The 21,644-nt window shown below is 40.2% G+C and overlaps 1 protein-coding gene across 1 annotated transcript in view; it reads left to right on the plus strand.

Moving 5' to 3' along the window:
• Positions 1-366: 366 nt before the first annotated feature.
• The window catches only part of PGM5 (phosphoglucomutase 5), a 72,353-nt gene continuing 51,075 nt past the window's right edge, over positions 367-21,644 (plus strand). The window contains exons 1-6 of the mRNA XM_026100526.2: positions 367-642; positions 8,768-8,930; positions 11,241-11,387; positions 13,706-13,831; positions 16,640-16,830; positions 17,483-17,637. Coding sequence (XP_025956311.1) covers positions 382-642; positions 8,768-8,930; positions 11,241-11,387; positions 13,706-13,831; positions 16,640-16,830; positions 17,483-17,637 — 1,043 coding nt within the window. The 5' untranslated portion in view covers positions 367-381. The remainder of the gene's footprint in view (positions 643-8,767; positions 8,931-11,240; positions 11,388-13,705; positions 13,832-16,639; positions 16,831-17,482; positions 17,638-21,644) is intronic.

A 21,644-nucleotide genomic window follows, 5' to 3' on the forward strand; every position in this document is an offset into this window, starting at 1 on the left:
CCCCCCGAGCAAGTGTGTCCTGCCCGCTCCCCCCCACAGCCTCCAGTTACATCTCTGGCAGGAGACCACAATTCTCGGCTTCGCCTTCCAAGGTTATTTTTGGCCGGGGCCGCCGCATGCTGATGGCAGAGGTCTGGCAAGCCGCGGGGCGGGGGGGAAGGGGCGGCGCGCCCCCGCCCCGCGCCCGCCCCGGCCCCCCTGGCGGCGCCGGGCCGCCGAGGGGTGCGCCAGCCCGCCTCCGGCCCCGCGGGGGCCGGCCGTGAGGGAGCCCGACCCCGCGCCGCTGCCCGCCGCCGAGGGGGCCCTGTGTGAGGCCGCCGCGCCGCAGCGGAGCCGCAGCCGGGCGGGCGGCGCAGGGCCACCGCGGCGCCGCGCCGCGCCATGGAGGTGACCCCCATCCCCGTGCTGACGGTGCAGACGGCGCCGTACGAGGACCAGCGCCCGACGGGCGGCGGGGGGCTGCGCCGGCCCACGGGGCTCTTCGAGAGCCAGCGCAACTACCTGCCCAACTTCGTGCAGAGCCTCCTCTCCTCCGTCGACCTCCGCGACCGCCAGGGCTGCACCATGGTGGTGGGCAGCGACGGCAGGTACTTCAGCAAGGCGGCCATCGAGATCATCGTCCAAATGGCCGCGGCCAACGGGGTAAGCGGCTCCCCCTGCCCTCCTCCTCCTCCTCCTCCCCCCCCCCGCTGCCCTCGCCCCTCGCCCTCGCCTCGCGGCGGTCGCCTCACGGCGCCTTCCCGCCGCGCCCGCGCAGCCCCTCACGCGCCAACGGCCGTTTAACGGCCGCCAACGGCCCCGCTCCCCCGCGCGCCCCCTGGGCCCCTCCCCGGCTCCTCGCGGCTCCGCGCTGCTGAGCGGGAAGGCGGGGGCAGCCGCGGGAGCAGCAGCGTCCGAAACGGGCGGCTTTGCCGTGCGATCGCCCCGGTGGCGCGCGGAGAAGTGAGGGGAGCCTGGAGTCCGGCTGTGGTTCCGCGGCCGGCGTGCCCGCCGCCCCGGCCAGCCTGGCGCCGCCGAGCGAGTCCCTGAGGCTGCGCCGCTGCGCTTGGGCACGGCTGGTTTTATCGGCACATGGCTGCGGTGCTCTTGGCAACCTCGGAAGGCTGCTGGCCGCACACAGGCTTTCACACCTTGTTTTCGACGGGGGGGGGGAATGGAAGCTGAAAAACGCGTTCGAATATGCGGGAGGAAAGGTAGAAGAATTAAAAATAAGTGCATAGAAGACGGGAGACATCAAATATGTACTTGCTACCGATGATCTTCTAAAAGTATTCAAGGAAAATGGTAATGTTAAAACAAGAGAATTTCCAAATTATTGCTGCGTCTAAAGAAAACAATTGTTCTTCTGTATTGTTCACTTAATTAAATGAGAAAAGACAACAGTGACACATATTTCTGTCAGTAGGTGCGCTACAGTTTTTTGTGCAATTGTAGAAGAACATAACAAATCCTAGGGAAAAAAATGTGGGTTTTTTGGTTGGTATATGCACACATATACACATACATAAATTTGAGTGTATAGGAAGCTGGAAATACTGGCTAATGTTGCCTTGAAGTTTCCACTTAAAGCAGAGTTAAAACTGCTGTCTCTCATTATGATAGTGAAATTGATTCTCCAGATCCAGAAAAAGAAGTGATAGCACTTTTATAGTATTTTATTTTAGTGAAGTTACTTTCTTTTTCCTTTTTTTCCCCCCCAAAGCTCCGTTCTTCAAATTCAGTCCTATTTTATAGCCAGAAGTACTTTCCACTTTGAAGCAAAATGCTCTCTACGTTTAAATTTTCCCTGCTGATTTATCATTAAGTATTAGCAATGCAGATTAGCCTGCCTGACATAAATAATGAACATTTGTAGTTTGTTTCTAAAGCACATTCTCACCAAGCCAAGATTTGCAAATACAATCAGAGACTGACACCAGAGATTTCAGAAAGACTTGCCGTGTTACGTACAGGTAGCTTTTGGAAACTTGCCGTTCGTACAAGGGCTTGGGGCAAGATGGAAGGGGCTCGTGTGGCATGGGATGTGAGCAAAGCTACAGAAGCAGCTGGGCCAGGGTAGCATGGCACCTTCTTGCACAGCTACAGGGACGCGGTATGGGTGGGCACAGAGTAGCGCCGAGTGGAGGGGTGCCAGACAAATATATGTGGGAATTATGAAGGGATATGGAAAGAGACGGAGAGGTGTGTTCCGGTCTAGTAACTTCTCTGCAGTAGATGTTGGTGAAGAAACGGTCTCTGCTACAATCATCCATTGACCAGGCAGGATGAAGCACAGCAACAGCTAAAGCAAGAGCCCTGCAGCAAGAGCTTATCCACAGTTACCAAGGTCTTCTGCTGCCCTTGTGTACCAGTGTAAACCATAGAGGGAATTACGGCTACAAGGTGACCAATGTGCTGGGGAGAGCAAGAGGCTTAGCGTTTAGAAGACCAGAGATTTGTCAGCAAAATTATGCTGTATTCAGGACTCCTTCCTGAGCAGTTTTCCTGGCCACTTGCCTGTTTGCCTCCTTCCTGCTTCTGCTGTCACATTCCCTGTTTTGTTCTGCTCCCCCTCCAGACCCTGAGGTCTCTTTGACCTCATGAGATTTCCAGTGTGACAGACTTCTGGCAGCTTGCTGGATTAGTGCTTCCCCTTTCCTAAGTTACTGCAAGTTTCTTGGAAACATCTTTTCTGCTTTGTGTTTTCTGAAGCCAAGAAACAAGCTTTTCTGCTCAGTTCTTACAGATATCTGAATTCAAGCATGATTCATTTACTAATGACACAATCCTTACAAGTTCAGGAGGCTGGCTAGCAGGGCGATACTGATATTGAAATGACTTCTCATTTCCACATGGTAAGGATCCATCCCTTCTTTACCATCCTCACCGTGCTCATCCTCAACCATTTTGCTAAAGTGGACTGTAAACCCACAAGCTTCACTTTTTTTTTTTTTTTTTAGTGAAAACTGATTATACTAATTACATGCTTGAATCTTTGACCCTTAAAATATGTCCTCTGGTAAAACGTATAAACCACCCTGAAGGCATTGTTTATCACTGTACTATATAAGCAGGGGGAGAGAAAGGGAACACTGAGGGCAAGAGAGCATCCTGAGAGTGAGGGGTATCTCACTGAAGAAGCGTAGCCAGTATCACAGGGAAAAAAAGTGAGCTGGCCTGGACAGGATCAAATGAAATGTGTGAATGCCTTGAAGTTGTGTTCAAAACCTTTGACCACACTGGAGCTGCACAAGGGTGACAGCCAAGTCATGCTGATAAACTCAGCTTGAATCTCCTTCTGGGAAGATGCACAGTGAATCCTATGGTTAACTGTGTGCCCGGGTATAGAAATAAAAGGGATTTTCTATTATCATCTCTAAATGTGCTGTTCTTTATTTCACCGGGTTCCCCTTGTCCTAGTTCTGTGACTCACCCCATATTCTCCGTTTGTAACAGCCCAGCAGAGTTGGCATCGGTCCTGGTACAAGGAATGAGACAAGGCCCCCTCCCAAGTCAGTGACCAGTGCTTGCCTCTGCCTTTCTCTCATCTTCAGTCCCTCCTGCTGACACCCTCCAAACTGGGGCTGCAGGTTCACTCTCCACAGCTACAGCTTGTGTAGGCTTTCACTGTTGGCAGCAGCTAGAGGCTGGTCCGTGCTACAGAACATTATCAGCATGTACTTCACTGCATTGTTCCATTCCCCCAAATAGGTTGGGTTACCTGAAAGTGGTCAACCGGTGGTGGCCCTTCTGTGGTGCCCATGGCTGGGATTGTTGCAAACACTCACATCTGGCAAAGGGACTACATGACCTGGGCAGGAAGGAAAGCCAGGCAGAAGCCCTGTGCTACTCCATGCTGCAGCATGCAGTTTTGTGAAGTGCTTCGGTAGGAGAGCATCTGAGGCCCTGTCTCCCTTTCCACCTCTGTGCTGCCAAAGGTGGTATTCTTGTATCCTGATGTCAGAAAGAACTGAGGCAAAAAACTCTATCACTTATAATGCACTTCCACCAGGAATGCCTTATTTTTGGTGCAATGTTTAGGATAGGTTTAAATGGTCAGCTGATATGCCTGGGTCTTAGTGGCAGATAAGAAGCAGATGAATTGATGATCCATACTCTGCCTATGCAAAGTCCCAGTAGTATCCTGGATAGAAGACATTGCAGTATTGCTAGTAATGCTGTAGAGGCTTGAGATGGCAGAGCTACCAGTCAGATGCCATGGTTGTTTTCCAGTTGTCTTCTTTATAATACAGTGTTATTTTTATTTGCCATGATCTTCCATGCAAATCTTGCCCTCCCTCCCTGCACCTGTATAGTTGATATGTTTGCTTCTCAGTTGGGCATGACACGCAGTCACCATTAGGATACTATAGCAAAAGATAGGAAGGCATAGCCCCATGCTGTCCAGGATATAATCTGTTTGCTTCATGTTTTTTCAAGCTTAATTGACTGAGGCATGTGAGAGATTACTAGGAAAAATAAGAACATGAAGTGACTCCATGTTAATCTACTGAAACGTCTGAAAATGCACAGCTGCATGTGGTAACGTTGCTGAAAAGTCTTCTGGTAAAGTACTTGTTGGGGAGCTATTCTTTCAGCTGTAACGGTTTGCTAAGGATCATGATTTTTTTTTTGCTGTTGTTACTAAAAGCAGAGTGACAAGATAGAATGTGGCATAGGGCACAGTATTAGAAGGGACATTACATGCCTGTAATCTTGTAGCCACTCAAATTTTGAATACCAAAGATAGTCTTTCCATGCAAGGAGACTGTCTGAGATTTTCAGAAGGAAGCTGGAACTTTAATTGTGAATCAGTACATGGACACCAGTTAGATGTTTTTCTAGCCCAGATTTTAAGAAGTCTGTAAATCTGAGAGTTCATTACTTAAAATTAAATAAATGTCAATTTAGTATTTGATTCTGAGACAAAATGAGCAGCAGCTGGGCCAAGAGAGAATGAGCGAGTGCTTTCCTGCCATCAAGATGGAGAGGACAGAAGAAGATGGATGTGCACACTTCTCAACTCTGCAGCATCTACAAGGGGTTTCATAAAAGACCTGAAGACCTTCACATAAGATGAAGGTCTTTCAGTAGTCGCTGTGACAGAAATACCTGTGTATCAGAATGTGTCGTTTCACTTTCATCCTTATTGTAGAATAAGAAGTATTATAGTACTCCTGTAGTGCAGACATTAGTATTGCAAATAGCATTTCCAAGTAGTATAGAAATAACAGCCTTATGAGAAATGCTGAAGGACAAGTAAATTACTCCTGTTCATGTTAATACTGGTCACCCAGAAAAATGAGAAAATTGGTTTGTATGACATCAATTCAACAGGAAAAAAAAAAGAAAATACAATGAAGAGATGATGCTGGGTAATTTATGCATTCTGAATAATGCTGAGTATCTTGCTTACTTAAAAAAAGTTAGTTTCTGTGTGCGTAAGGGCAAAATATAAATCTCACTGAGACGTAAAAGAAGTATGTATTCATATACTTTACCCTGTATGCAAATTTAAATACATTTATATTTCAGTACCTGATAGATTCAGTGTTGTTGTTTTCATTTGCTTTGCAAAATGTAATTCTTGTCTTATTCCTTTTGCTTACGCATATATGATACTGTTTATAAGCTGGCACCCCTTTCTGACAGCTGTATTTGGAAGTCTGAGTCATTGCCCTAGCTTTTCTACATACTTCATTGTTTTAAAAAGGGAGGGAGAAGAATCAAAAAAAACATTTTTAATATTTTTTCCTCATATCCCATAAAAAGGTTCATGGGTAGACTGTTGTATAGAACAGAAGAAAGTTTGTTAAAGTCTGTTTTCCAGTGATCTGTATATTTTCTAGTGCCTCAGTACAATTTGGCAATAGTGGTTAAGTGACAACACTAATATAAGAGTCTTGCAAGAAGTGGCATGTTGTCCAAAAGCTGCTTCATGGACTGAAAAGGAGCCATAAAAGGACACACTCAAATTGAAAACAATTTGAAAAAAAAATCTTTCTTTATTTCTCTTTCAAATTATTTACATGGCGCTGGCTTAAATAAAACAGTAAGTAACGTGGCTAATGGAAAGTTTTCTTTCTTGAACTTGACTCCCAGTGTGCCTTAGGGCATGTGTTTGAGCTCCTAGTGATTTCAGTGTGTCTCCTGATGGATGGAGTTTTACCCTATCCATTTTCTGAGGCAAGAGTGTGTCTGTCAAAAGTCAGCCCACATCAACTGAAAGCTCCTTTGCTATGAAAAAATGGATTCCTTGTTCCACAATGCAGGGATTGCATTTCTGTGGTAACATATAAGGTTATATAGAAAGTATTTCTGAAGCAGTTTAGTATTCCAGGCAGTTGAAAAAAGAAAATGTGTATATAGCATTGGGACATCTCAAAATGTTCTAAAAGTTGGAAGAAGCATTAAATAAGTACAAAGTAATTTAATCAGTAAGTAAGGTATCAGTTCTGTTTTGTAATCAATTAAATGACAAACAAGAGTGGGAAGGCAGAAGAGGCAACTTAAAATGTCAGTGGGTGGCATGGAGTCTCAGAAATAAATGCTGCTGCAGTCCACAAGCATAACATCTAATCTGTTTAGGGAAAAGTGTATTCACCAATGCTCTTCATAACACAGATAACCAGAGGTATTTATGTGATACTTCTATCAGGAACTATAATGGGGAGATGGTATTGCTGTTACCCTTTCAATCTTAGGATTATGAAACTGTAATAGTGAAGTTAGTAGACCAGAATAGAAAATAAAAATGGTCAATACTACTCAAGCAGAAATTAAGTTCAGCTATATAGTATGTATGTTAACTGTGTTACACTGCACCCTCGCCAATTGACCATGTCAGTGGAAGGACTACTTAAAAATGATTTGTTGAACCAGAACATTTGCGTTCTGATGAATTGCTTCTTTTCCCCCCGAAAAAGGATATTTGTTTTTGAAATTAAAACATTTTAATTGCTGAAGAAAAATGAGAAACCCAAATTTTTGGTTTTTTAAATTTCTTTTTTTCTTTCCTTCAAAATTGTCCCCACTCTTGGGAAGAAAAGGCTGTGAAACAAAACACTTTCCAATCAGTAGTAAGAGCAAATCAACTGAACCTAGAAGATTTTCTGTAAAGTACATTTATGATTTTGACCATCTTTCCTGTTTTCTAGCAAGAATCTATAGCCATCAAAACTATCTGCATAAAACTGTGAAGAGCAAACCAATAAACACATCATCTTATCAGATCTTGAGACAGGAATCTTGGTTAATAGAATATATTATTCTGAACATTTTTTACAGTTCCAAAGTGGGTCTTGTAATTGCCAGTGAAAGAAAAATGGCAAATCACAGTTCTGTGCTTTGTGAGGCTTACAAAGAAGTTACTTGTACTTACTTTAAATTTTGATAATTTCAGTGTATGTCTTTCTTTTTTACTAGAATAGTTCACAAAAGCAGGCTAAATAAATAAAATGTTAATCCTTTACTTTTTTGAAATTATTTGGAATTCCCCTTCTAAATCTTGTTGGGGGCCTTACACTAAATGTGAACCCCAAAGGTCTTCTGTTTATGAAGGAACAGATCTTCCTGCAAAGGAGGCAGGTAGTGACATCTCCTGTGCTACTGCTCTTCCATGCAGATAGTGGAGCTAGCAGACCTTCCTTAAACTGGAGGAGATCTGAGGTTGAATTCCTGTTCTGCTTTTTGATGAGAAATGTGAAGAATTCTGTATTCTTGCTCTCTGCTTCTTTTCCTTCCCAAAAGGTTACTGAATAATTTTTTTTTTCAGTGAGGCTATTAAAAAAACCTGGTTGGCAACATCCTTTTAAGCTTTGTATGCAGCTGCCTCACTTATCATCTGTGACACTAACCTCTCCCTTGCTTTTAAATTTTTTTAATCTGCCTGTTTCCCAGGAACTAGAACTCTTTCATATTTCTCTGTAAATAAATTTTAGTCGACTCTTAGATTATTTATGTTGAGTTGAAACTGTAGTATCTGTGTAGGCGATGAAGGCAAGGTTTTGAAATTGGAACCTTGCAGTGGAACTGCACATAATACCAAACACATTGAGTAAGTGTTTAATAACAGCACCTGAAAGCTTGTTATACTTTAAGAATGGTGGGAACTTCCCCTGCTTGGCCCTGCCCGGGGATACACACCCTCTTCAACTGGAATAGCCAAAGAATGACCCATGACTGAAGAAGGAGCATGATTTTCTACAGGGCAGGACCTCCAAGGGTGTCTGGGTTACAGAAGCACGGCTCATGCAGACTGCAGGTCCTAGTATGTCATGATCTCCCTGACTGCTCTGAAAAGTCACTTAGTGAAAAGCAGTTGCTTGCTGGTGTCCTTTATGCCAATTAAAGCCCTAAATCTGCAACTGCATCCTCACGGTCAGCCTCTAGCTATATTGATATCTGAGGGGCTTTGTGGGTCCACGGGGATACCTGGGAAGCTTTGATAGCAGGACCTTAGCCCAGCACTGTGCTTGGGTACTTCACAAATCAGTAGCATGTCTCTGCCCTTGCTTTACTGGCAGCACACAGGCCGCTGGTGATAAATGGGCCAAGATACAACATTTTTTGTCAACACTTCAGATGAGCGTACTACTGACTTGTGTGTGTTTCGCTGCAAGAGAATAGGTTCTGTACTAGGACTTTTAAATTTCCATCCCAGCTACTGTGAACATGTATATCTGGCTGTGTTTGTGTGTGTGCATGTGTGTGTATGTGTGTGTGTGTATGTGTTATTTTTTTAAAGTTTAGTACCATTCAGAGTACTGTGACTTCTTTTTTCACCTAGATCGGCAGACTGGTTATTGGCCAGAATGGTATTTTATCCACACCTGCTGTTTCATGTATTATCCGAAAGATCAAAGCAGCTGGTGGAATTATTCTAACAGCTAGTCACAGTCCTGGAGGACCTGGAGGAGAGTTTGGAGTCAAGTTTGAGGTTTCCAATGGAGGTAGGTTATTTTAGTAACACATTACATCATTGCATCTCAGAATGGTGAAAATACATTGACAAGGATAGCAAGTTATTTTAACTAGATAGGTTCCTCAGTTATTCTGTTACTACCATGAAGAACATGTGTACATCTATTTTTTCTCTGATAGGAATGTCTTAATTTATGTGTGTATTTACAGTAAGCATTAAATGTTCATTGAGGTCTTTGTGATATCAATAGGATTTCTATTAAAAGGAGGTTTGTCATCTTATTTTTATACCATTTTATTTAGTCTACCAGAACATTGTAACAGTTTGTTCCTGTTATAAAGATGCCTATGATGGAGCCCTGTTTTGCTCATATTTCTGTGTTGCTTGTCTTGGCATTTATTTTAGAGCTTGTAATTTCTGAAGTGCTGTAAGCAGCGTAACTCGTTTTTCTCATATGGAAGTAAGCGCTTCTCATGTTTGCGCAGGATATAACCACACTTCTCGGAGTAGAAGGTTGTACCATTTTAAATACAGTAATTCCACTACATAATGGAATTTGTGTGTGTAGCTAATTTCTGGCTTTCTGAAGTCTGCAAATTAACACATGTAGAGAAGTCACACATCATATATGTTATATGTTGCAGATTTTCTGTATTGGAGACATCATGGTAACAACTGCTAAAACCTCATGCACTTCGCATATGTAGAGTGGTTTCTGTTTGAAAATCTCAAATTACTGTAAAAATGATGTTTCCTTCTCTGTTTTGAGAAGGGCATGCTCTCAGTAGAGTCCCCTGTTTAACTGAAAAATGTGCAGGTTTAAACCAGTGCAATTTTATAAACAGAACAGCCTTAAATCCCAGCGAGATTAAGCGGCATGTGTAAGGTCAGACAATGAGAGAGCCATGGCCAGGTCCAAACCATTAGGTGCATTAGCACTTCATAAACTTCAAAATACCGCATACCACTTAAAATCTGTTTGATAAATGGGAAACAGTTGGTGGGGCTTTTTTTGTGTATTTTGCCTTTTTAAAGAAAACCTAAACAGGCCATTAATCTTTAAATTTAAACCCCTCCTCATGCACACATCACAGGGACCAATTATTTATGCTAGTCAGCAAGGGCATAATGGAAAGTAGTTGGTTTAAGCTGCAGCTGAGAAAATATATGTTAAGTATTGGGAAGAGCTTTTGGACTGTGAGAACAGTTAGTCACCAGGGTGAGCTGCCAGGGGAGGCTATAGGATCTCTTTAGCATATTACTAGGCAGGACATCCATCTATCAAGGATGATATACAGCTGATGAAACCTGTCCTCACTCCTTGGGTGGATTTGGAATAGATGTGTAAAAGTTCCTTTCTAATCAAGTGTTTCTGTTATAGTGCAGACTTAAACAACTGTTATTTATACTATTGCCTTGGACGATGTGGTACACTGCACCTGAGATGTGACATCCTAATTTACATAGCGGAGCTGCACTGAATACAGCAGCATTACTAGAGGTGGTGGGCAGTCGGTAGTAAAAAAGATAGAGACATTGGATTAGTGTCTGAGAGAGAATATAAGAAGTCATTTTTCAGAGTGGAAGTGTGCTTTAGTGTAAATAATGCAGAGTCAGAAAATCCAAAAAAGGTGTCTGTTGTAATTAAGACTAAACTCTTGCATAATGTATGACATCGCTGATCAGATAATTTTTTGGTTCAAGCCTGCAACTTTCATTTGACTGACAGTAAATCTTTAAAAATATAGCCAGTCTTCTGGATTTGGTAATGAAAGTAATACACAACTAAGATGTGAATTCCATTTCTGAATGACCTAATTGTTCCAGGAAGAAATTAAGGCATTTTGAATTCTAACAAAGATATATTTTCTTAAGCTGCTGGAGGAAAGCTGCAGGAAATTAACACTGTCTAACTGGTAAGACAGTTTTTTTGCTGATAATATAAGTTTAATGAAATTATGTGAAACACAAAGGTATCTCAGCTTCACATGTGTGCATTTGCAAAAAGCCCTACCAAACCCCAGAAGTTGCTGCTAAAGGACCAGCTTTCTTTAACCTACATGTTGAGGTTTGCTGGCAGATGATTGGTTTGTATACTTTTTATGAACTAAAATGATGCGAGTGATGCACTGTATTTCCACTTTGCATTTTTTCAAAAAATGTGTAATGTGCCTTTCACTGTAATAAGACACTATATTTTACTATAGTTTTCTTTGTTTGAACTTGTTCTTTAATAGCTATGTTACTTTCTTAAAAGGTGAGTGCTGTAGCAAACATACTGTTTTTAGAGTGGGGAACGTTTGTTTAAAAATGACCCCTACTCTTCTTTGTCTTCTAGGACCTGCCCCAGATGTTGTTTCAGAAAAAATTTATCAAATCAGCAAAACCTTGGAGGAATATGCCATTTGTCCTGATCTCAGAGTTGATTTATCTCGCCTAGGAAGACAAGAATTTGATCTGGAGAACAAATTCAAACCTTTCCGAGGTATCAATATGTGCTTTTATGCATGGTGAATCTGTTGATTCTGATTATTACATTTGCTACAGAATGAGAGTAGGTAATTGTTTGAACAGAGCTTTAATTCTTCAGAATGCCTTACTACCAATTGTCAAAATACAATGCAGTACAGGTAAGCTTTGCATTTGTTTTGCCCATAAGGAAACTGATGCATGTACTTAAAGTGCATCAAGCGTTACCGGTTAGCCAAATACTTGTGCCACATGTATGTGCTTAGGCCCACTGTAGCTAAGCTCCAAACATAAGCACTTTCTGGCTAGAAACAGTTTGACAGAATTGACAGGAGATTTGGTGAGTCTCAGCTTATTCATTCTTTGCTAACAGTTCCCTTCTGAAATGTTGTGGGATGCAGAAGGCAGTTTACATCCAGTGACTCCAGATATGAAAGGACTGTTAAAGCACGTGTTTAATTTTAAGCATGTGAATAGTTTTATGCTTACACTGGATTTAAAATGAGCTAACACTGCCATTTTGTCCTGAGTGAGTCAAAAGAAAAAAAAAAGAAGCAGACCAGACAGTTTTTCAAATACTGTAGAACTCTTTGTTGCCTCCAGAACTCTTCCTCGTTTTTGGTATCCTAGAATTAAAGCTGGTTTGTTTTCCACCATCAAATTCTCTTTTGAGAGAAAATACATTTTGATAAACAAACTGCTTGATTTAAAAAATCTTTAAAATGGTCTTTTTTATTGAGAAAAACATGTTCTTTTGGATTTTTTTGGTAAACAAAAAACAACGAAAATTCAGTTGTGGATACCACTCCAGAGTTATAGATAGGTGGTTGCTGCAGTTTAAGATTCTCTGTTTTCAGTTGTTTCTCTCCAGATAGTATCTTTTAAAAATGAAAATGAGAAAAAATAAGCAATAGCTAGGATAAAAACAGATTAAAAATAATTCCAATTTGATTTAATATTTGTCTGAGGAGAAGTCATTTCCCAGCCATCTCTTCCCAGAATACACCGTTCTGGGACAGTATGGCTCCAAGGGAACCTTACTGAAGCAATCGAGAATAAATCAGTTCAATTTTGCAGAAGCTAAAATTATTTTCAGCATTTTGCTGGCATGCTTACCTTAACATGTGTGAGTAGCTCCACTGAATTTGTGGCATTTGTTCATGTGTGTAAAGCTTACAGCCTGCATAAACATTGTCAGGAGTAGGGTTTAGAAGCCATACAGTAATTTAATTTTAGCGAATCTTTGAGACTTTCAACATATTCGATAGAATTAACTCATTTTCAAATAGGTTTTGGATATTGTTTCTCAGATTTGAGAACTTTTTTGTTGCTCAGTTCAAGTATATTTTCCTAATCTATTCTAAGCTTTTGTCTCAGGCACAAAAAATGTCTGTGTCATTTTCATGTTATCCTAAAGAAGAGCATTGAGGTGAGGTCAGTGTTTCTGAGGAAAACTGGCTGATATCTTAAATGATAATTTATCTTATAACTAAAAATATTTCAAGATATTAATTTGACTAGATAAAAAGACATTTGTATATGCATGGTCTTCAATTTAATCAGAAGAAGTGTTCCAGGATGACTGAAAAGCCATGCTTTTGACAGTTGTTTGCTAACTGCTTTCATTATGACAGACTTTCACTAATTCATTTTAGTTTTATCTGTTCTACATCCAACAGAATTAGAAAAATTATAGCTGCCTGCCTCTACAACTCACAATTCAAATAAGTATGATTTTAGCAAAAAACAGATTCTGTATTTGAGCTTAACTTCTCTAAATTAGTAAAATGTAAATTCAAAAGTCTAATGGTTGATTGATGACAAAGTGGAAACAGATATTCCAGATACCAAAAAATAAGAAGAATAAGCAGTATTTCTGTCCTGATGGAGCAATGCAGATTGATACTGCTGTCAGATGGAGGAATAGAAGTTGTGGCTTTTTCTCAGCATGGACACCTTCCACCCTTTGAGAATAAGCCTGTTTAGCTTGAAAAGTTGTTCAGTGATTTAGTGAATGATAAACAAAGAATTTATTTTGATGTGATGTGTTTTTATGAATGTTTTCAGTGAAATAGAACTGTCCTCTGAGGTTATCCTGCAGTCCTGTAGCAGGCAAAACTCTTTTGATCTATGCGAGGATTAAAATTTGATGGAAAGACCACTGAAATCAGTGCAAGTCTTTTATTTTGCCTTTTTGGGCTTCAGAGCAAATCCATGATGCTCAGAGGCTGCATGCTCTGTTTTTAGTGCAGGTACGTGGGTTGTTGAACAGCGCTTGGGGAGAGATTTTCCCATGTGCCAACCGTAGTGCTTTTTTTAACCTTATTTTTCTAGTGGAAATTGTTGATTCTGTGGATATCTACCTCAATCTCCTTCGAAGTATCTTTGACTTCAATGCGATCAGAAGTTTGCTGACTGGACCCAACCAGATTAAGATAAGGATTGATGCCATGAATGGAGGTATGAACTTATGTTACTATCAGGACAAAATTATGTCATCTGAAACAGTAAAGTCCTTCAAGAATATTTTGTGCCATTGACCTCAAGTAGATGTTTTTATCATTGGAGAGGTGGGGACCTTAATAGTTTCCCAATAAAGGTACAGTATGCTAAATTCAGACTTTGTAGAAAGGTTAGAGCTAGTAAGAAAGGATTTGAACATTAGACTAGTAACAAGGGCAGTCTAAATGGATTAGGTCCCGTATTGAGCAAAGAGGCTGATCCTTAATAAAAAAGAAGTGAAGGCATATGTGTCCAATAAATGTTTTCTTTCGGCATTTGGAAGCAAGCAGGATGAGATCATCCTATCATGCAAAGATGATGGAGTACGTTGCAGTGTGTAGTAAACCAGAAGGTTACTAGACAGTCTGTGCTACGGGTAAATGCTATAAGATTAGTAAGTCTGAAAAGGTTCCACCCAAGAGTCCTTAAAGAGTTATCTGAGACTTGTGTCTCACTAATGTTAATTGTTAATAAATTTCAGTGTACTTGGGGCAGAATGGAAGAAAGAATTATAGAAAACAGCAAGAGGACTAATTTTGTGCCAGTATTCAAAAATGATAAGCAGTGCCACTTGGGGAAACGTAGGCCAGTCTGACATCGTTCTTGGGCAAAATCATGGACAAATGAATAAAGATTTCCATATGTAAAGATTTTAAGGATAGGAATGTAAGTAATGTCATTCAACATTATTTTATGGAAAACAATTCTCATCAAACAAACTAGGTTTCACTCTTTAAGGAGATTACACAGTCAGACTGATAAAGGGAACTGGTTGGACTTAATGAGCTTTTGTAAAGCATTTTATCTAGTATAGTCACTGTTCAAAGGATTATAATGGGTATGAAGTCAATGTGAGCACCCAGTGCCAGGCTGTGGCAAAAGGGCAAATGGTGTCCTTGAAATATGAAGGGGGAACAATAAGGAGGGGACTGTTTCAGTGTCATGTGCAGCACTGGAGGGAATATTACTGAAATAGTGCTCAGAGCTCCGATGTCCGCATCTATAATGTGGACATCAATATGCCACAGAATACTGAAAAATTGTAGAGGTGATAGAAAAGATCCATAGTCTTTTTGAGGAGTTAGAAAAATTGCTGCATCAGAAGACAATTAAATGATTGAGTTTGCTTACTTTATTTACCAGGTGATAGAGAATTATCTTTATGACTTTGTATCTTCATGGAAAAATAGTCATACTATACATACAGTAGTGTATACAAGAGGATTTGCTTATACAGCAGACGACATTTTTAGAAGAACTAATAATGTGAGACGTTGAAGCCAGAAATATTTACATTGAAATGTAGCACATATTTCTGTGTGTTAGTGATTAACTGTTAGAGCAATTTACCAAAGATAGTTGGGATTTCTCTTTTTCTTCATGTCATCAGATCAAAAAGCTTTTCGGGATGGTATGCATTAACCAAAGGTGAATCACTAGCCTCAACGTAGTTCTAAATATGTGAACATTAGAGGCCCACATATATAAGAGGTCAAACTATGTCTTCCAAATTTTGTTTTAGCTTTTCAACTCTGAAATATGCTTTTATGCATGTAGACACTGATAGTTTACCATTGTCATAGAAAAGAATGATTCGTGAAGAGTCTACTCTTGAGAAGAAATTGAATGATTGAGTACTGTGTATTTTACAGAATTAACATCTAAATTTTCTTGAACACAAGTTTCTCACATAGGTCAAGTTCAGGTTACAGTTAGCAAGATTTGGGAGTACAGGAAGGGAGAGAGAGAGGGAGAGAAAGGGAGAGAGAGAGAGAGCAAGCAAGCATTCGTGAGTTTTTCACCCCATGAGTGACCTGCTCCCATTTGTTTCAGGGATGCTGAGATCTCTCTCAGTTGCTAGTCTCTTTTCAGCCACCAAATGCAGAAGTGTAGACTTCACACAGATCTACCACTACAGTTTCTCAGTAGAGAGAACTGGATTTTGGGATTGAATAATGTTCCTTACAGTTTCGTAGTGACTGCATTTCTATGTTAGGAGGAGGAGATCTTATTAGGACAGAAAGAAAAGGTCCAAGGCATTGATTTGGAATCTAGGTTAAATAAAATACTGCTTCAAAATGAACCTATGTAATGTTCTGGGGTATCCCACAGCATTGCCTATATTAGTTATGATATAATAGCATGAACTGAGGCTTCAGCTGGCCGTATCTTTAACAGAATAAAGGAGTTATTCTGGAGTTAGTTGTAAAAAAGTTGTTATTTACTATCCATATGGCAATAACCAAAATGTGTTAAAGTTCTTGGGTGGACAACCCTGTTGTAATTTTACTACCAATTAGAAGGCTGAGATAAGCTTACTCCCAATTTGTATTCCCTTACTGTTCACTTTATTTGCTAATACATTGTAAAATGCCTGTCCATTCAGACAGATAAATTAGCATCATTTTGTTTTAGTAAGGAAAAACCCTAAATGTTAATTGCTGTTAATAAAGTTAATGCCCTAAACCCCTAAATGATCATTTCTTTTGCTAATAGTGGGTAAATAAAACCTGCATCTTTCACCATTCGGTGATTACTTTTTCACCTTCATTAGGAACTGCATTTTTGCTGCTGAATTGTCAACTTATCATTCATTGTGGGGACCATCACATACTGTTCTTTGAAATAATAATTTTTATTTTATTTTTAGGACCGATGTATAGACTCATAGAAGTTATGTTTTGCATCAAGTCTCCATGGTGCTGTGAAAAATCTGAATGTCAAGCATATGCTCTTGTGGTTGCAGGGCTTTTTTTTTTTTTTCAGTTATGGGACCTTATGTGAGAAAAATCCTGTGTGATGAATTAGGAGCTCCTGCAAATTCTGCAATAAACTGTATTCCTCTGGAGGATTTTGGTGGACAGCCTCCTGATCCCAATTTAACATATGCAGTTGCCTTGCTGGAGGCTATGAGAGGTGGAGAGTATGGATTCGGCGCTGCTTTTGATGCTGATGGAGTAAGTATTTTGGCTTGTCCAGAGGTTTTACCATAGATGTTGTTTTGTCTGAGATCAGATATGGCACATGTAAGTATAATTTTTCATTTTTCAGTAAGCCCTCAATGCTGAGGGTGATACTACCTTCAGGCACAGATGATAGCGTTCATATCCATAAATCAGACACATATGGTATAACTTGTCTGTGCAGCTGATTGCAAATCCATCAAGGATTTGAATCCAGAATGAGAATTCTTTTAAACATTGGTATGATTTTTTTCCTGTACTGGCATAACATCTCTCCTCCCTGGGCAGAAAAAAAGACAGTACATGTAAATGATGGAGATCAGTCACAGTAAGTAGTAACTAAATGAAGTCAGTTTTGTCTAACATCATAAATTGGTTTTTTTAATCTAAATGAAGTACTGAATCATAAGCTCTGTTTTTTTTTTTCTTTATGTCTTGTCACTAGCATTATAAACAGTGCAGTACTACAGGAGTAACTTTTTGACCTGACAGGGTGTGAGAAGAATGAAAAGGCTATGAAGAACAGAAGCTGTTTTCTGTTGTTAGTAAACAGAAATACCCTCCTACTCCCTCTCTAGTGTGCATCATTAACTCTCCCCAAAGAACAGGATTTCAGATGCTTTTTTGATTTTCTTGTCTTCTCCAGGACCGCTACATGATCCTTGGCCAAAATGGTTTCTTTGTTAATGCATCTGATTCATTGGCAATTATTGCTGCCAATCTGTCTTGCATTCCATACTTCCGTCAGATGGGTGTTCGAGGATTTGGGAGGAGCATGCCTACCAGCACAGCCCTTGACAAGTAAGATAAAACATTCATTTATACCACCTTGGTTTTGACATTAGTTGTCTCCCTGTTCTGTAATATATAGCAATTCCAAAATTGTGAAGTCTTTTGATAAGAGCTTCTGATTTTTGCAATCTTTATGTGCTTCACTGTTTTAATTAGTTTCAAGGACATTTTGATTGCATCCAGACTAATTTGCCCAACCTTTGCTTGGATGAAAATAGTTAAATTTGGCCTGAAAGAGAAATGAATAGGTCAAATCCTTTTAAGAGTGAAACCACTGACTGGTAATTTCTTTTCCAAGTAACTGAAATCTTTTTCTTAGTAAAAAATGGTTTATAACACAATCTGGCAGCTCTTCTTATGAAAGTCATGAAAGTTAAAACAGGTAAAGTGCTAATTCAGTACTAAATGAACATCTAAAAAAATTATTCCTATTTCAACCGGTTGAATCACAGAATCACAGAATGTTTGAGGTTGGAAGGGACCTCTAGAGAGTGTCTAGTCCAACCCCCCTGCTCAAGCAGGGTCACCTAGAGCACATTGCCCAGGATTGTTCCCAGATGCTTTTTGAGTATCTCCAAGGATGGAGACTCCACAACCTCTGGGCAACCTGTTCCAGTGCTCAGTCGCCCTCACAGTAAAAAAGTTTTTCCTTGTGTTCAGATGAAACTTCCTGTGTTTCAGTTTGTGCCTATTGCCTCTCATCCTGTCACTGGACACCACTAGAAGAAAAGTCTAGCTCTGTCTTGTTCATTCCCCCCCATCAGGTATTTATACACATTGCCAAGATCCCCTCCTGAGCCATCTCTTCTCAAGGCTGAACACATGTAGCTTTCTCAGGGACAGATGCTCCAATCTCATAATGATCTTCATGGCCCTTCACTGGATGGACACCAGCATGCCCATGCTTTTCTTGTCCTGGGGTCCAGAACTGGATACGACACCCCAGATACAGTCTCACCAGTGTTAAATAGAGAGAAATAATCACCTCCCTTGACCTGTTATCAATGCTCTTCCTCATGCAGCTGTCTTTGCCACAGAGGCACGTTGCTGACTGATGTTCAACTTAGTGTCCACCATGATCTCAGGGCCTTTTCTGCCAAGCTGCTTTCCAGCTTGCCATCCCCCAGCCTGTACTGGCGTTGGGTTATTCCTCCCCAAATGAAGGACTTGGCATTTCTCTTTGTTGGCCTTCATGAGGTTCCCGTTTGCCCACTTCTCCACCCTGCTGAGTAGCTGCACCATCATTTAGTGTATCAATCACTTCTCCCAATTTTATGTTCTCTGCAAACTTGCTGAGGATGCACTCTGTCCCATCATGAAGGTCATTAATGAAAATGTTAAACAGCATTGGCTCCAATATCAGTCCCTTGGACATGCCACTAGTGACTGGCCACCAGCTGGACTTTATGTTACTAATCACAACCTCTTAAACCCAGCAATTCAGGCATTTGTCGGTCTACCTTACTGTCCATTTATTTATTTTGCATTTCATCATTTTGTCTATGAGGATGTTACTGGAGATAGAGTCAAAAGCATTGCTGAAGTCAAGATAAACCACATCCACTGCTCTTCCCTCATCCATTGAGCCAGTCATCTCATCGTTGAAGGCCATCAGTTTGGTCAGACATGATTCTCCCTTTGTAAATCCATGCTGACTGTTCCCAGTCACCTTCTTGTCCTTCCTATGTTTGGAAATGGTTTCCAGGATTATTTGCACCATCACCTTCCCAAGGATCAAGGTGAGGCTGACTGCCCTGTAGTTCACTGGATCATCCTTCTTGAAGAAGGGAGTGATATTTGCTTTCTTCTAGTCATCAGGAATCTCTCCCAATCACCATGACCTTTCAAAGAAAATCGAGAGTGGCGTTACAGTGACATGGCCAGATCCCTCAGCTGTTGTGGGTGCATCCCGTTAGGTCTCAGGGACTGTATGTCCAGTTTGCTTAAATGTTCCCTAAACTGATGCTCCTCTACTGAAGTAAGCCTTCCTTGCTCCAGACTTTCCCACTCACCACTCTTCTCATCCTCATCCTGAGAAGAAGGCCCTTGTGTCATATAGTGTTAGTTGCAGTAGAAAATATGAATTGTTAAGGCACAGGGTGAAAACTCTGACAGTGAAAGCTTATGTGTATATAGGTTACAATAGGTTTTGAAAACTCCCTCAAACTTTCTTGATCCGATAAGATCAGAGTACCATGAGAAGACCATTTCTGTAATTAACAGACATTTCATATTTATTATTTGAAGTCAGCAACCCATGATGTGCTCTATCTGCTAAAAATCTGGTAGGATAAATCACTTCAGTAAATGTTAATTCAGCTTCTTAAATTAATCTTTGTTCATTTGAATTGTCTTACTAGCATAAATTCTGAAGAAATGTGGGGTTTGAATTCAAATGTCAGATTTTTTATCTGTAGTAGATTTTGAATTCTGCATTTCATAATCAAACACTCCTTATTCAATCATACCATTGTTGCTGGTGGCTTAAATTGTGCTACTGAGACAAAAGTCATATGATTCTTGTAGCTTAGGAACACAAGGTCAATTTCTAATATATAGCAATCAAGGGTTTGCCTTCCTCTGCCAACTAAAATTATCTCACTGAAATAAATTCTGAAGAACTTCTGAACAGTGATTTTAATTAAAGAAGTAATGAAACCAGTTTTAAATAAAATGTTACAGATTGTCTTTTGACTTTAGTTGTAATCTGTCCTTTGCAGTGTATTTTGCATACGTTTCCAAAGCTTCTTGGCTTTTGTCATCTTTGCAACTGTTAATTATTTGCAGTTACACCAATACTAATGGTTTTATTGAAACTTGTAAAATGGAACATGCATCAAAATATTTATGGGCTGTGAACGATAACATCTAAAATAAATCCCTTACATGCTTAAATCTTTCTGCCATATTTATAACCCCATTCATTCAATCAATACTCATTCTATTGGAGGCTGTAAATGGATCACAGATCTGCTTTTAGACAAACATTAAGCGATAAATTCTGTTATCATTCGTGGTTTTCTTAGACATATCCTACTTATACCACTAGATTTAATCCCCAAATATGATAGCTTGAGTTAGTCATAATTTGGCCTTTAATGTGTATGCAAAACCTTTTAGTTCCCTAGAAGTAGTTGTTTAAAAATACTTTGAAAAGTCTTTTTGATTAATAGAATAGAATATGTAAATATAGGAAAAGATACCCAACGCCAAATTAGATCTACATGATGTAAGAGTATGGACAGTCATGAAGTTATGAAATTCATTGCCCCCAGGAGAATAAGAAGACTTGATTAACAACGGAGGGAGAGTACACTTAAGAAACTGAATACTTAAAGAAAATGTTTACTATGGTGTTGAATGCTGATATTCCTTTTTTTTGGTATATTGACGTTTTAACACTAGAGAGTGAGAAATCGTCTTAAAATAAAGTTGATTGTAAAGGAAATGGCAACATTAGTAAAAATAGGTGCCCTAGGTTAGCAGAAATAGACGGCAAGGTGAGGCAAAAAAGAAAGGAAAGGGGAAGGGGAAGGGGAGGGAAGGGAAAGGAAAGGAAAGGGAAAGGGAAAGGAACGCTCCATTGTATTGGGGCTTTTACTTTAGCTATACAAAAATCATACATAGTGGTTGAAAGAAAGGATTTAGAAAATCTGATGCTTTGTTCACTTGTGTGATTGCGGATGTGTTGTTTAATCACTACACATTTTTCACCGTGCATTATTAAACCTTAAAAGAAGGAAGCAATAATCCAGAGAGTTTAAATGTTGCTTAGGGATGTAGCACTTGCAAATGGAACGGTGAATTACAAGAGAATTTGATTAAGATGTTTAACGTTGACATGTGTTTTCTTGAAGTGACCGCTGGAATATACTACCATGTACAGAGTGTTCATGCTAGGAGAGCGTAGCAGTTGACAGGAAACATTTGTGTTAATATGATCCAACATCAACAGGATTGTGGCAGTAAGTCTCCAGACTTCAGACTTGAATTCTCTGGCAGTACATGCCCTTCCG

The sequence above is a fragment of the Dromaius novaehollandiae genome, chromosome Z, assembly GCF_036370855.1.
Source record: "Dromaius novaehollandiae isolate bDroNov1 chromosome Z, bDroNov1.hap1, whole genome shotgun sequence".
In the NCBI taxonomy this organism is placed as follows: Eukaryota; Metazoa; Chordata; class Aves; order Casuariiformes; family Dromaiidae; genus Dromaius; species Dromaius novaehollandiae.